At 40.3% G+C, this 12,390-nt stretch overlaps 1 protein-coding gene across 2 annotated transcripts in view; it reads left to right on the top strand.

The window, feature by feature from the left end:
* Positions 1-12,390, top strand: part of EMCN (endomucin) — a 237,336-nt gene that overhangs the window by 150,335 nt on the left and 74,611 nt on the right. For both annotated transcript variants that reach the window (XM_073655386.1, XM_073655378.1), the window contains exon 7: positions 8,360-8,452. In XM_073655386.1, the coding sequence (XP_073511487.1) occupies positions 8,360-8,452 (93 nt within the window). The remainder of the gene's footprint in view (positions 1-8,359; positions 8,453-12,390) is intronic.

The following is a 12,390-nucleotide window of genomic DNA, read 5'->3' as shown; positions in this document are numbered from 1 at the left end:
CGACTTGATACGAACTGAAGCGGAAGCCAGGGCTTCAGCTGATCCAGGACTTGCTCTTCATACTAGCGCAGATTGGGCGCCGGGCATCACGTGTTATTCCATCGCATCACAGCTCCGGAACCACGAGTGCCGACACCACTGGAATGGAGCTGGCATGAGAGGTGAGTATAGGTGTTTTTATTTTATCGGGCCCAAACATGTAGTTTAACAATGGGTTGTCCTAGTAGTGGATAATCCCTTTAAGCATGTGACACTGGGAATGATGTTCCTGGGTGTCCTCTTGCAGTAAGAGGAGATGTCATTCAGCAAGACTCAAACCTTTTGATGCCTTGCACTAACATGACGGTGCATGTTATTGCATTGTGTGCATTGTGCTATATTGTTTGTAGATGAGATTGATGTGCATGCATAATAGAGAATGCTTGGCACTTTGTGAGGGAATATATATGTGCATGGTAGGGCACACAAAATTCGAAAAAATCCCACTTAAGGATATGTGCACACAGCTTCTTATAGACTCCAGCAATCCTGCAGAGTTTTTGAAGCAGAAGATGCTTCAGGAAAACGTCATCTTCATTGCCGTCTCTCTCCTAGTTTTTGCTTGTTTATGTTAACGATGTATAATACCATGCAGCTATCACATCACTCGGTCTAGTGCAGCCAATTAGGGGGCTATCACGACCAGTATAAAAGACGTAGACTGTACAAGAAACACCATTTTATGCATGTACAGCACATCACATGGTCTAGTGCAGCCAATTAGGGGGCTATCACGACCAGTATAAAAGACGTGGACTGTACAAGAAACACCATTTTATGCTTGTACAGCATATGAATAAGAATCAGAGTGCACAGCTCATTCCACATAGGAATAGAAAAAGGCCCAATCTGATTGTAATTTACTACTGCAGTGCTGAAGCAGATTGAAAATGGGAGTGATAGTCTCTTTTATGAAATACTAATCCAAAGATTCAAGTGATATAGAGAAGTGCTGTGGCTGCATAGTCAGTGTGATTGTGAGTTGATGATCTGACTGGATGTACTGCAGTAACAGCACCTTAATAGCAGATATTTTTGATCATTCACACACTGCAACCAAGATTTAGTATTAAACCAGTTAGTACCGATTTTGTTACTTAAACAAAATCCTGAATCCAGGGCTTCTGTGTCATAGAATGTGTTTCCTGCATTGAAAAACAGCTAAGCCATGTATTTTTTTACATTCAAAAGAGAAATCTTCACCATCACCACCATCACTGCTTACCATGCGTTTACACCTAGCCAGATAGTTTTAGGTCACTTGGACATTAAAGAGGTTGTCCGACACCTGAAATAAATTTTCTAACTATCTATCTTTACACCCTAACCACATTTGCACAGCATAATACACTTCTCCCTATCTACCTGATTTCTAAATGTGTTTTATTACTGTGCTTCCTATGAAGTTGAGTGGATTCTCAAATGTGACATCACAGAAGGCTGGGGCTGCACTCACTCTCTGCAGCATCCATCGCCCCTCCTGGAACAGGACATCACAGGGGCACAGTGATGCATTTACCCACAAGTTTCTTGCATCGCTGCCCCCTCTTAAGGTGTATTGGATCCTGGATGACGGGAGTGAGTGCAGCATCAGCCTACTAAAAAACACATTTAGGCTATGTGCCCACGATGCAGATTTGAAGCAGAAAATTCCTGAGCATTTCTGCATCTCCCTGGCAGAAAAAACACATGCTGTTTTTACATGCGTTTTTTCAGCATTTTTACATGTGTTTATGCATGTGTTTTTTTTTTCCAGCGTTTTTCCAAGCGATTTTGAGCATCACTTGGAAAAGGACTTGACAAGTTGGTCACACAATATAAATCCATGCAACTGGCATGGATTTATATTGTGTGACCAACTTAGAGGAAATTTCTACTTCAAATGCTGCATCTAAAGTAAAAAAAATAATTAAAAAGTAAAAAGAAATAAAAAACCTTATATTCACCTCTTCGGCAGCCCCCGGTCTCCTCCCGGCAGCGTCCTCTCTTCTCAGCGTCCGGCAGTGTACTGGAAGGACCTGCGGTGACATCATTTAGTCAGCTGATGGTCACGCGACCATCACCTGACAGCTGACATCAGCGGTCGCGTGACCATCAGCTGACTAAATGACATCACCGCAGGTCCTGCAAGTACACCGCGGGACGCCGAGGAGAGAGGACGCGGCCGGGAGGAGACCAGGGGCCGCCGGAGAGGTGACTATGAATATTTTTTTTTATCTTTTACTTTATAATTCTTTTTTAACTTGCAGGTACCATGGTACCCGGGTTGGAGGATAGTCTCCTCTTCTCCAGACCCAGGTACCATCCGCGCATTGAACCGCATAACATCCGCATGTATACATGTGGATATTATGACCATAAGAAAGAAAAATGAGCTGCACTCACCAGTCCTTAAAAGCAGTATCTTTATTCCATAAGAATAAAAAGTCCGGCAAGCAGGGAGAGCGGGGAAGAAAAAAGCAGACAACAGCTGTTTTGCGTAAAGACGCTTCTACAGGTCTGTGTTACATGTGGATGTGGATATTATGCGATTCAATGCAAGTCAATGGGCGCGATTCCAAATTGGTTGTACTGCTGATTTTTCCACAATGATAATCCGCAGCGGAAATTTCAGCAGCATGTGCGTACCAAGCGATTTTAATGCATTTCCGCGGCGAAAATGCAGCTGCGGAAAAGCATTAAATCCGCATAGTGGGTACTCAGCCTTAGAGATTAGGAACATAGGGAGAAGTGTAGTGTGTTGTGTAATAAAGTAAATTACAAAAGTGGTTAGGGTGTAAAGATAAATAGTTAGAGAATACAGTACATTTTAGGTGCTGGATCACCCTTTCATCCCCTTCACCCCCATGTCATTTTCCATTTTTGCGCTTTTGCTTTTTGCTCCCCATCTTCCCAGAGCCATAACTTTTTTATTTTTCAGTCAATATGGCCATAGGAGGGCTTATTTTTTGCTGGAAAAGTTGTACTTTTGAATGACACCATTGGGTTTACCATATCGTATACTGGAAAACGGGAAAAAATTCCAAGTGCGGTGAAATTGCATAAAAAGTACAATTCCACAGTTGTTGTTTTTTTTGTTTTTTTAACCATTTTACCTAAATGCTAAAACTGACCAGCTATTATGATTCCCAGGTCATTATGAGTTCGTAGATACCAAACATGTATGGGTTCATTTTTATTTAAGTGGTGAAAAAAAATCAAAAAATTTGTTAAAAAAAAATGTTGCTGCTACCAAAAAAACATAATTCTGCCGTTTTGATTTTTTTCTCATTACGCAGTCCATCGATCGGATTAATTCTTTTTATATATTGATAGACCGGGCGATTCTGAATGCGGCAATACCAAATATGTGTATATTTGATTTTTTTATTTTTTTTTATTTTGAATGGGGCAAAAGGGGGGGGGGCGATTTAAACTTTTATATTTTAATTTTTTTTATATTTTAAAAACATTTTTTTTTTTTACTTTACACATGCTTCAATAGTCTTCATGGGAGACTAGAAGCTGTGATCATCAGATCGCCTGTCTCCTGCAGGCCCCGGGTTGTCATGCCAACCCATCGACGACCCGTGGTCATGTGACACGGGCGTCCTTCCGCCGCGGCCATGTTAAGTGCTGCTCTCAGAGACTGACTGCCGCATTTAACATGTTAACATCTGCAGGTGGATCGCGATTCATGTACATGTACATGAACGGCACATGTCGGAAAGGGGTTAATAAGGCTGTGTTAGCATTACACAGCTCAAATTGGGTTCAGTACATTCTTAGGAGATTTTAAAGTGTTATAAACTTATTTTTCAACCAATTAGAGGATTTTTACCACTAACTGAATTCTTGGGGAAGATTTAAAGCCTGGGAATTTGAACTTCAAAAGACCCAACAGTTGTGAAAATTCAAGGAGGCTCCAGGCGTGATTAAAACAAGTGACTGGTGCAGTCCTGTAAATTATGCTTAGATGGGCTGGTGGTGGTAGAGGGTAGCCTCCTTTAGACTCATGGTGGCACTGGGCACGAACTGACTTCCTGGAAGTCTAGTAGTGTGGCACACAGTTCTCTGGGCCCCAAGTAAAAAACTTCTAAATCTAAAGTCAAGTTAAGGTACAGTCATATGAAAAAGTTTGGGCACCCCTATTAATCTTAAGCTTAATGTTTTATAAAAATTGGTGTTTTTGCAACAGCTATTTCAGTTTGATATATGTAATAACTGTTGGACACAGTAATGTTTCTGCCTTGAAATGAGGTTTATTGTACTAACAGAAAATGTGCAATCTGCATTCAAACAAAATTTGAAAGGTGCATAAGTATGGGCACCCTTATCATTTTCTTGTTTTAAATACTCCTACCTACTTTTTACTGACTTACTAAAGCACTTTTTTTGGTTTTGTAACCTCATGGAGCTTTGAACTTTATAGCCAGGTGTATGCAATCATGAGAAAAGCTACTTAAAGTGGCCACTTGCAAGTTGTTCTCCTGTTTGAATCTCCTCTGAAGAGTGGCATCATGTGCTCCTCAAAACAACTGTCAAATGATCTGGAAACAAAGATTATTCAACATAGTTGTTCAGGGGAAGCATACAAAAAGCTGTCTCAGAGATTTAACCTGTCAGTTTCCACTGTGAGGAACATAGTAAGGAAATGGAAGAACACAGGGACAGTTCTTGTTAAGGCCAGAAGTGGCAGGCCAAGAAAAACATCAGAAAGGCAGAGAAGAAGAATGGTGATATCAGTCAAGGACAATCCTCAGACCACCTCCAGAGAGCTGCAGCATCAACTTGCTGCAGATGGTGTCACTGTGCATCGGTCAACTATACAAGGCACTTTGCACAAGGAGAAGCTGTATGGGAGAGTGATGCGAAAGAAGCCGTTTCTGCAAGCACGCCACAAACAGAGTCGGCTGAGGTATGCAAAAGCACATTTGGAGAAGCCAATTTCTTTTTGGAAGAAGGTCCTGTGGACTGATGAAATCAAGATTGAGTTATTTGGTCATACAAAAAGGCGTTATGCATGGTGGCAAAAAAACACAGCATTCCAAGAAAAACACTTGCTACCCACAGTAAAATTTGGTGGAGGTTCCATCATGCTTTGGGGCTGTGTGGTCAATGCTGGCACTGGGAATCTTGTTAAAGTTGAGGGACGCATGGATTCCACTCAGTATCAGCAGATTCTTGACAATAGTGTTCAAGAATCAGTGATAAATATGAAGTTACAAAGTGGATGGATCTTTCAGCAAGACAATGATCCAAAACACCGCTCCAAATCTACTCAGGCATTCATGCAGAGGAACAACTACAATGTTCTGGAATGGCCATCCCAGTCCCCAGACCTGAATATCATTGAACATCTGTGGGATCATTTGAAGAGGGCTGTCCATGCTCGGCGACCATCAAACTTAACTGAACTGGAATTGTTTTGTAAAGAGGAATGGTCAAAAATACCTTCATCCAGGATCCAGGAACTCATTAAAAGCTACAGGAAGCGACTAGAGGCTGTTATTTTTGCAAAAGGAGGATCTACTAAATATTAATGTCACTTTTCTGGTGAGGTGCCCATACTTATGCACCTGTCAAATTTTGTTTGAATGCAGATTGCACATTTTCTGTTAGTACAATGAACCTCATTTCAAGGCAGAAACATTACTGTATCCAACAGTTATTACATATATCAAACTGAAATAGCTGTTGCAAAAACACCAATTTTTATAGAACATTAAGCTTAAGATTAATAGGGGTGCCCAAACTTTTTCATATGACTGTAAATGTGCAACTCTTCACCTGTATCAGTATTTTCCAACCAAGGCTGTGTACAAACAAGTGGCCACAAAGCTTTTCATACCTCTTTCAGAAGAAAAAAAAAACATTTTATTTACTGCAAAAAATGCCTGCAACATTCTAGCGGTGTGCTATCCCCTTGCAAATGGTGTCCTGATATCTTTCCCCGGCGCTTTGTTCACCAGATTCATTAATAGCATGCCTCGTTAATAAATCTGTCACTTAAAATAACACCTAACATAACTTTATCATAATTGAATTGCACAACTCTGACGCGACACCAATTATTACTTGCCAATTTATATGCGTCAGAAAAACAATTCTGCTTAATAAAAATTTAATTTAATCTGCCGAAAACTTTAGTAAATGTATTCTGCCCTATTTCTGCCTTAGAAATCATACTTTGTTGCACTAAAATAGTTTATTACTATACAATAATAATCAGTACTAAACATTGTGTAATTATGAGAGAAAAAAGAGCAAATATTTGTTCTAAATGTATTCAGTATTGAGTATTTTTCAATGTAACCGATAAAAAAATTGCTCCTGGAGATGGTTGGTCAAAAGTTTGTTCTGTTGCGGCATAATAAAGGAATATATTTTATACCATATTCAGTAATTGGTGAGATTTTGCAAAAATATATAAAATTGCATAGAAAATACGATATTCTCTCTCCCCTGATAATATCTGCAGCATTGTACTTCTCATTAAATGGTGAGCAGAGCTGCTCTCCTGAATGTAAAATGGGAAAGTTGATTATTTGTGAGAAGCAGCAATTCTTTCTTTTCTTATTTTTTCATAGTAATACTTTATTTTTCATCACCTATGACCCTAATTTAAATGGACACATTTTATACACATTACAAGGTTATACGCAAACAAGAGCAAGATAATCGTTTCCATGTTCAAAAATATAAGTACTGTACATGAAAATGTTGCTAACACCACACCTGTCTCTTCGGCCCAATGGAGTGATTGGTCAACATATGAGGAAATTTTAATGTTTGCCCATTCAGACTTCATCTAGTTAGTTTTGTAATATTATAGCCAATTCCTTACACATCTGCATATACACTGCTCAAAAAAAATAGCTTTTTAGAATTTGCTGCAATGAAACAAAGAGTGAAAAATTTAAAGGGGTCTGAATGCCTTCCGTACCCACTGTAAAAGACTCCTGTCTACAGACTCAATTAATCAGTCAGACACTAACACTATCTGTAGTCACAGTATCTCATATACCAGCACTGTATATGCTGTACTGTGTGCACTGACATTACATGGTATAATGATACAGGACTGACCCTGCAGCGGCTACAGGAAATCAGATGATATATATACTGCCATCTATATAATGTAATGTCCTGTAGCTGCTGCAGGGTCAGTCCAGTGCAGGGGTCGGTCTAGTGCAGGGGTCGTTCCAGTGCAGAGGTCGGTCCTGTGCAGGGGTCGGTCCGATGCAGGGGTCAGTCATGTGCAGGGGTCGGTCATGTGCAGGCATTGGTCCTGTGCAGGATTTTTGCATACTCAGGTCTGCAGTGTCTCAGTCTAGGGCACTGTGTGATTTATGGCGGCAGTTTGAACATTCACACAGATCAGGAGCCGATGACCGCACACTGCCAGCCTGACCCCGACCTGCATGAAGGTGCAAACTGCTATACTAAATCCCCCTCATCCTCAGCAGAGCGGCCATAGATAAAGTTCAGGATCCGGCTCTGGACTTGTGAGGTCCTGCTACCTCCTCCGTGTACAAACTACATAAATCTCCTGCCTCTATCACTTCACGGAGACAAGACTTACCAGGATCCAGAGAAGTCTGACCTCCCGTGCTGCTGCTCACAAGCTTCTCTTATGTGGGAGGCGGAAGGTCAGTGTGAGGTGAGTAGTGTCTGCTGTGCACTGATGCAGCCGGCCGGCTAGCGACACCTGACCTGTACACATTTAAAGGCACAGTGCTGGCCGCAGTCTCTGAAGCAGCAAATGGCCGGCCGGCCCTTAACAACTGCTTGGGGTCCGGCCTGGGCCCAGGCCGCTCCTGGAATGGATCAAGTGCACAAGTGGTGAAGTGGGATTTGGAGAGGAGATGAGTACACTCACCTTCAGTGATGGAGAAAGGTTATGGCCGAGGAGCACTAGTCGGTTATACATAGGAGTTGTGGTGGTTGGGCAGTAAAGACTTGTCTTGTGTGGTCGATCTAAGTTTTGAAATATGCAGCAAAGTCTTCTGCAGAGATGAAGGCGGTCGTAGGGGCCGGTGGTGGGCAGAGGAGGGAGTTAAAAGTGTTGGATAACTGTTTGAGGTTGTGGGATAAAGAAGATATGTTGGTTGTGAAGTAGAACTGTTAAGCAGAGGTGAGGGCCGACTTGAATGAGAAAGATGATTTTTTTTAATGCAGTGAAGTCTTCTTGCAAGTGTGTTTTATTCCAGCTCCACTCCGAAACCCTGGACTCTTGCCGAAGCTTTTTTTTAGGTTGTTGAGCCAGAGTTGTCAATGTTCAATGTATTCATAAAATAAATTGATCCATAAAGTAATTTCTTCTTGATGTGCTTTACAGATGGAAAGATGGACATTAACTCTACTGCTGGCCAGGACCAGAATCTTCAAAGTCCAGAAGTTTCTTCTGATAACATACCAACAGAACGTAAAGGTAAGTTAATGTGCACCTTGAAAATTAGTCTGTTCCGGTCATATGTAGGGTTCACCAGGGAGTTTGTATGACCCATGAGGTTAACAAAATGGACAAAATAATACATCGCGGGCCAGGAATAACAATCTGCTAGGACTGCTCTGAGAAACTATAGAATGTCCTGTCCCTTGCAAAGACAACTGAGTGGGCTTGAATAGAAAAATTCAAAATAGATCCAGCACATCTAAAAAATTACAAACTTTATTTTCTTCCAATTAAAAACATGGCAATGAAAGGATGGCATGTCAAAAAACTTTACAAAGGTAAAAAGTCCCTTGAGTACATGGTAGTAGATGCGTTTCGGGGCAAACGCCTATAACCTAAAAGAAACTGTAATGTTAGCTTTCTGTTATGAGTAAGAGGCATTTGCCTTTAAACACATGATTTTTCATTTAGTTTATGAGTAAGAGACGTTTGCGTCAAAACTCGTCAACTACCGTGCGTTCAAGTGACTTTTTACCTCTGTAAAGTTTTTTGACATGCCATCCTTTCATTTTCATATTTCTAATTGGAAGAAAATTAAGTTTATGATTTTTTAGATGTGTTGGATCTAGTTTGGATTTTTCTATTTGGGGTGGACTTAGATTCTGTGCACTGTTCAAGACAAGTGAGCCGGATGCACCTACTTATAAATAGGTCTGAAGTATACATAACGGTATGTAAATCTGCCTCAGATCAGAAACTGCCACAACCACTGATGGCTTCATCTAAGGTGAGGACTATTATTACACTTAAAAAACCTGATCAAGTAAAAAACTTTATTAATTTCAAAATAACCCTGTTTTCGCCAGGAGGACACAGCATAGTTTTCTGTTTATGCCTCACTGTTAGATTATATTTTTGTTATTTTTGTTGTTTTTGTTTATGGGTGTCTTTATTGATGTATTCATGTATTTATTTTAGTACATTACGTTTATCTGGAAATTGGTGCTCTTTTTTTAAGCAGAATGTGTAAATAATTGCATTCTTCTTTTTCTCTATTGTGTTTTTAGTTCTCTGAACAACTTAAATTATTGATTCATATCATTGTGCAGTTTGAAACAATTAATGAAATAAGTATGCATTGATTTTTCTTTTTTTGTTTTTCTTTAATAAGAAACGTTTTTAGAAAATAATAAGGTTTTTATTTAGAAGAATTTATTTTTTTAAACGTTATTTCAATGAATTACTCTAGTATGTGCAAGCAAAATGTACTGACAGATGTAACCTGAAGTATCTAACTGGACTGCTTTTAGAACTTGCATTAAGATGGGGTAGTGCTGTAAAACCACCATTTCATAATACACATTAGAAAAGACCCCTCTTCCTGACATTGTAATAAAAAAATGGCCTTAAGGCCCCGTCACACTTAGCGACGCTGCAACGATCCCGACAACGATAAGACCTGTCAGGGATCGTTGCTGTGTCGCTATGTGGTCGCTGGTGAGATGTCAAACAGGCAGACTCACCAACGATCAGGGGGGCAGCGACATCGTGGAAAGAATCTTTCCACAATGTCCTGCTCCTGGTTACCAGATTGCTGAAGCAGGAGCAGGCTGGTAACCATGATAAACATCGGGTTACTAGGGGCACACGCGCACCTAGGAACCCGATGTTTATCATGGTTACCAGCCTGATCGCTGCTCCCGCTGGTCACACACAGCGATGTGTGCTGACCAGCGGGAGGGCAACGACCAAAAAATGGTCCAGGACACTTTGCAGCGATCAGCGACCTCACAGCAGGGGCCTGATCGCTGCAAAGTGTCACACATAGCGACATCGCTGGTGAGGTCGCTGTTGCGTCACCAAAACCGTGACTCAGCAGCGATCTCGATAGCGATCTCGCTATGTGAAACGGGGGCTTTAGTTTTCCCCAAGGACTACTATTCTAATGTGAATTACAACAGCCCTTTCCTAGGTAATCACACAACAAAACTACAGTGCTCCTGTTAATACAGACTCTTAAATGTATGGAACTGTTGGAATAATGCTTATTATTGTATATATTGCAACAACTATTATTTATTACTGTTTAATAGTGCATGAGTTTCTGTCTCCAGCAGTGGTGTTATATTGCCAATAATACATTGTTCAAAAAAAAAAAAAAACAACTGGAAGTCCCTGTTCTCTGTGTGTGTGTATGCTGGAACACAGTTTTACTTTCACTTTGTAAGCTGACAGACAAAATGCTGAGAGCCTAAGCTATAACAAATACCAGTTGTAAGCTGTTTTATCTTTGTACCTGAATAAACATATATTCACTGTTCATCTGCTGGAGAGTACAGAGATTAATCCGCTGCCAACAGGTTATGGGCCCTGAGACTCCATGGACCCAGAAACCCAAAGACCCAGAGAACAGCCCAGAGGAGAGAGAACAACTGTGTACTAAGAAGAAGAAGCAAAGATGGCTGCCAGCAGCAACTCTGAAGTTCACAGTGCCAAATCTGACTAACCAGAACTACCAATCATGGAAATTCAAGGTAAAGATGCTGCTGATAAGAGAAGATAGATGGAAATACACACAGGAGTCTAGATCTGACCCATTACCAGAACACTGGGTAGAGAAGGATCAAAAAGCACAAAGCACTATCTGTCTCAGTATAGATGATGATCAGATTGTGCATGAACATAAATGTGAAACTGTAAAAGAAATGTGGGAACAGCAGCATAAAGTGCATGACAGGACAAATTTCAGCAATAAGCTCTATTTAATGAGAAAGCTGTATCAGTCTAAGCTAAATAAGGGCCAAGATATGCAGGATTACTCTAGAAATTGTGAAGCACCTGCATGGCAGTGGGGAAGATCTAAAGGATTTCCATGTTGCTGCACTACTACTAAGTGGTCTTCCAGAAAGCTATGATACACTTTAAAAACCAAAGATCTACCGAAAAATAAAAGTAATTTGAAGGAAACATGTGAGTGTATTGTCTGCAATAAATCATGGCACGTAAAGTCTGACTGGAGTGTCTGGAAAGCTTGAATGAATCGGCTGAAAAAGCAAAATAATCATCAAAATTTTAAAAGTGCCATGACTGAAGAATATGACACTTCAAGTACTGAAGCTGCATTTACTGTAAATGCAAGTACATCAAAGCATACATGGTGTATAGACTATGTGGCAACTAACTAATGACAGAAGATTTTTCTCTAACCTTGACCAAAGTTAGTCAGAGAAAGTGATCTTAGATAATGGTCAGTATATGAATTTAGAGGGAATAGGAGATGGTTACATTAATTGTCAAGTCTCCCCTACACAAAGCAGAAATATCCTAGTAAAGGATATGCTTTATGTCCCTAGTCTTGAAAGAAATCTGTTATCTGTGAAGAAATTCACAAGACAAGGAAATTAAGTTACATTTAAAGAGGTTTTCTCACAAACAAAAGTTCATTTTAAAATTGGCTGTGTCTGACAGTGTATGGAACATACCACATCTCCTGGGCAGGGAAGGAAGCAAAAGACAATACAGACATTACAGCAGGGGATCGCAGAGGATTCATTTTGTGAGGTGAATATTGTTTAAAAACAGGCAGTGAAATGTTTTACCTCACAAAATGAATCCTCTGTGATCCCCTGCTGTAATGTCTGTATTGTCTTTTGCTTCCTCCCCTGCCCAGTTGATGTGCTATGTTCCATACACGGTCAGACACAGCCAATTTTTAAAATAAACTTTTGTTCGTGGGAAAAACCCTTTAAAGATGACAGCTGTATCATCTCAAAAGAAGGTCATGCTAGCAGAAGGAAAAATCAAAGATGAGTTGTACCAGCTAAAATGTAAGGAAAGTGTATACACTGCTAAACATGGACAGCACAAGAATTGTATTCATGTATTCACAGGCGTCTTGCACATAAAGACCCAGTAGCAATAAGAATGTTCAAAAACAACTTGCTGATGGTATTACAATCGATCTGCGTAATCAG

This window comes from Phyllobates terribilis, unplaced genomic scaffold (assembly GCF_046119375.1).
Source record: "Phyllobates terribilis strain yellow unplaced genomic scaffold, ASM4611937v1 Scaffold_1__5_contigs__length_1240528914, whole genome shotgun sequence".
NCBI lineage: Eukaryota > Metazoa > Chordata > Amphibia > Anura > Dendrobatidae > Phyllobates > Phyllobates terribilis.
Note: the sequence above shows the minus strand (reverse complement) of the source record. Positions and strands in the feature narration are given on the sequence as shown.